The sequence below is a fragment of the Pteropus vampyrus genome, unplaced genomic scaffold (genome assembly GCF_000151845.1).
Source record: "Pteropus vampyrus isolate Shadow unplaced genomic scaffold, Pvam_2.0 Scaffold243, whole genome shotgun sequence".
Lineage (NCBI taxonomy): Eukaryota > Metazoa > Chordata > Mammalia > Chiroptera > Pteropodidae > Pteropus > Pteropus vampyrus.
Genome location: NW_011889024.1, coordinates 1,857,001 through 1,859,848, shown reverse-complemented (window position 1 = coordinate 1,859,848; position 2,848 = coordinate 1,857,001). Strand labels below are relative to the sequence as shown.

The following is a 2,848-nucleotide window of genomic DNA, read 5'->3' as shown; positions in this document are numbered from 1 at the left end:
GCCGTGAGGCATGCCAGGGCCTTTGATAAATATCCATTTATGTAGCAGTTATTTCCTGAGCATCATCTTTGTGCCAGGAACTATTCTAGATGCTGGGAATACAACGGTGAATCAGGCAAAGAAGGAGTTTGCACACATGGAGTTTATATTCTCATTGGAGGATGTATCGGTCAGGGTTCTCCAGAGAACCACTATATCCCACTATATATTTTAAAGGAATTGGCTTATGTGATTATAGGGGAGGACAAGTCTGGAGTCTGTAGGGCCGGCCTACAGACTGGAAACTGAGCAGGAGCGATGCTGCCTTCTGGAGGCAGAATTTCTTCTCTTAAAAGCTTTTAACTGATCGGATGAGGCCCACCCAGATTATTTGAGATAATCTCCTTTATTTTAAATCAATTGATTATAGACTTTAATCACATCTACAAAACACAACCCCCATGAGCGTGTCAGTGAATAGCCTAGCGGACACATAGAACTGACCATAACCATCACAGAGGAGCCCAAAGAAGGACCAGTGAGTGCATAGAGAGAAATAACTTAGTGTGTTGGAGGATAACTACTAGCTGTGAACTAGAGACTCAGGGAAGCCCTCTCTGCCTGAATAGATACATCTTCCTCTTACAGATGAGCAAATGAGACTCGGGGATGTTAAGTGATTTATTTAAGCTAAAACAGCGAGTGATGGGTCCCACTGTCATTCTGACTCCAGCGTGTGTTCAGGAGACACAACAGAACGATCGAAGGGACAGAATGGTTGACTTTTTTCCCCCAGGAGGAACAGCAGTCAGTGAGCAAATTCAGATGAGGAATGTGTTTCCTGAATGTAGAGCCTGGACACAGGGATGGTATTCCCGGCGGGGGCTGAGGGGTAAGGCAGGGACGCCATCCAGCATCACCCTCCCACCACCACCCCCGCAGTGGGACTGGTCTTCTTCCAGTGCCCAGTACGGCTTTCGTCCGAGCCAGCGTCCAGCCTAGAAAACCCTCCTCCTTCCCTCTCCCCTTCATGTGGTGTCTGTGTGGCCCTCAGGTCAGCTTTGGCCCTTCATCAGGGCACCCTCTCCCTGTGTCCCTAAATTAAGATAAGTCTCCCAGTTATAAGCCTCCCACCCAAAAAAAAACTCCCTGTTCTTCTAATGTCATACTTAGCACTGTCATCATTAAGTAGTTTATTTATATTATTGTATTAATGTCCGTCTCTCCTGTTATGCTCCCCAAGAGAGGGGCCAGATCTCCACCACGCTGATTCCCAGCAAGGAGTGCAGTTCTCGGCACACACTGCTCATTGCGTGAATGCGTGATGAAGGAATAAATGAACGCGACACACACCTTCCAAGCCGCGAACCTACGGGGCATTCCAAATGATAATCTGCAAACGTGATGACACATCTAAGTTCCTACTCTCCCTTTCTAATCACCAGTCCGATTATACCCTGTAATCTCATCTTTGGCAAGTGGGTAGTTCTCCGGTTCAGTTTAAAAGGTCCCTTTGGGCACGTTCGCCTCATTTGATGGGGAGGGGCGGTCCTTTTCAAACACTTGAGCCCCAAGCCCTCTAACGCAGAGACGATTGTTAGAGCTGTCAGAATAATAGAAGAGGAGGGACAGAGCCCCGCTGAGGAGAGAGGGGTCTGGCGTGGGCGGAATCCTCAGGAAGTCCTCTTACTTGAGACAGTCTCTCTCTTCTTGCCCCAGGCAGGAACTTCTGGCTCCTCCTGCCTGTGGTCTGGAGTCTTGTGAGTGAGAAGAAAAGCTTCTGACTCCAGTGGTCCTTGCTCTGTCTGAGGGGTCTCTTGAGAGCCAAGTTGAGAGGGAGTTCATTTAGGAGGCCCTCCCACAGCTACTAAACGCCCCCTTCATCCTGCCACTCGGGCGAGGGCCCACGAGGACGGGCACAGGGAATGACCGTGGAGCTGAGCACATCCGCTGTACAAACAGTAAAGGTTACAGTACCTTTCACTCTGGCTTCTGATTTGACAGCCAGCAGCCATAAAAACTTAAAATGCATTTGTGTTGTGAAAAGCTTCTGTCCTTTTCTGTTAGACCCCAAATATTAATGGAAATGAGGCTTTGTTTTGTAGTGCCTTCTGATTGTAGGAAAAGAAATTTCAGATTTACGTAAAAGCAGCATCGGTCAAGTTATCCCGAAAGGTGCTTGTAGGTTTCACCACGCGCATTCTTTCCAGTAAACATTCTTCCTACTGAGAAAGAGAAATCTCTGTTTCTACATTGTCTACATTTTCTGAAACTTGGAACCGTATAGGACACTCCTGGGATCCAGACCAATTTTGACTGTCGCCACAGGCTATATATAACAGGAAACACACTGGCCCATGTGTTAGCAGACAGAGGTTTGAGTCTTGGCTCTGCCACCGAGCAGCTGAGTGACCTCGGACGGGTCTCTGGGCTGTCGTGGACGAGGGAGTCTCTGCAGTTGCCGCCGCTCTAAGATGTGTGGTTCTCATTGCAGGCATCTTTTCCACAAGTCCTGTGTTGACCCCTGGCTTCTAGACCATCGCACCTGCCCCATGTGCAAGATGAACATTCTTAAAGCCCTAGGGATCCCGGTAAGCACAGCCCAGCCCACAGCATCGGGACGTCTGTCTTTCTGCATCACTCTCCAGCAGCGAGAAAACCTCGCACCTGGGTTTTCTCTGTCTCCTCAATCCCATAGCGGTGGCGTCATCCAATGAGGTCCTAAGAGAATTCTCGTGTCTGAAAGCACTTTTTTCTCTCACTTTTTCTCAGTCTGAGAACATCATGACCCTCTCACAGTGTCCGTTTGATGTGTCTGTGAGTCGAGAGGCTGCGTGTGCAGCTCATAGGCTTCTCTTCCGGGCCGCAG

The 2,848-nt window shown here is 48.9% G+C and overlaps 1 protein-coding gene across 1 annotated transcript in view; it reads left to right on the top strand.

Annotated features, from left to right (window-relative positions):
• The window catches only part of RNF150 (ring finger protein 150), a 60,905-nt gene that overhangs the window by 25,183 nt on the left and 32,874 nt on the right, over positions 1–2,848 (top strand). Inside the window, exons 4-5 of the mRNA XM_023519993.1 lie at positions 2,101–2,188; positions 2,389–2,570. Of these exons, the coding sequence (XP_023375761.1) occupies positions 2,101–2,188; positions 2,389–2,570 (270 nt within the window). The remainder of the gene's footprint in view (positions 1–2,100; positions 2,189–2,388; positions 2,571–2,848) is intronic.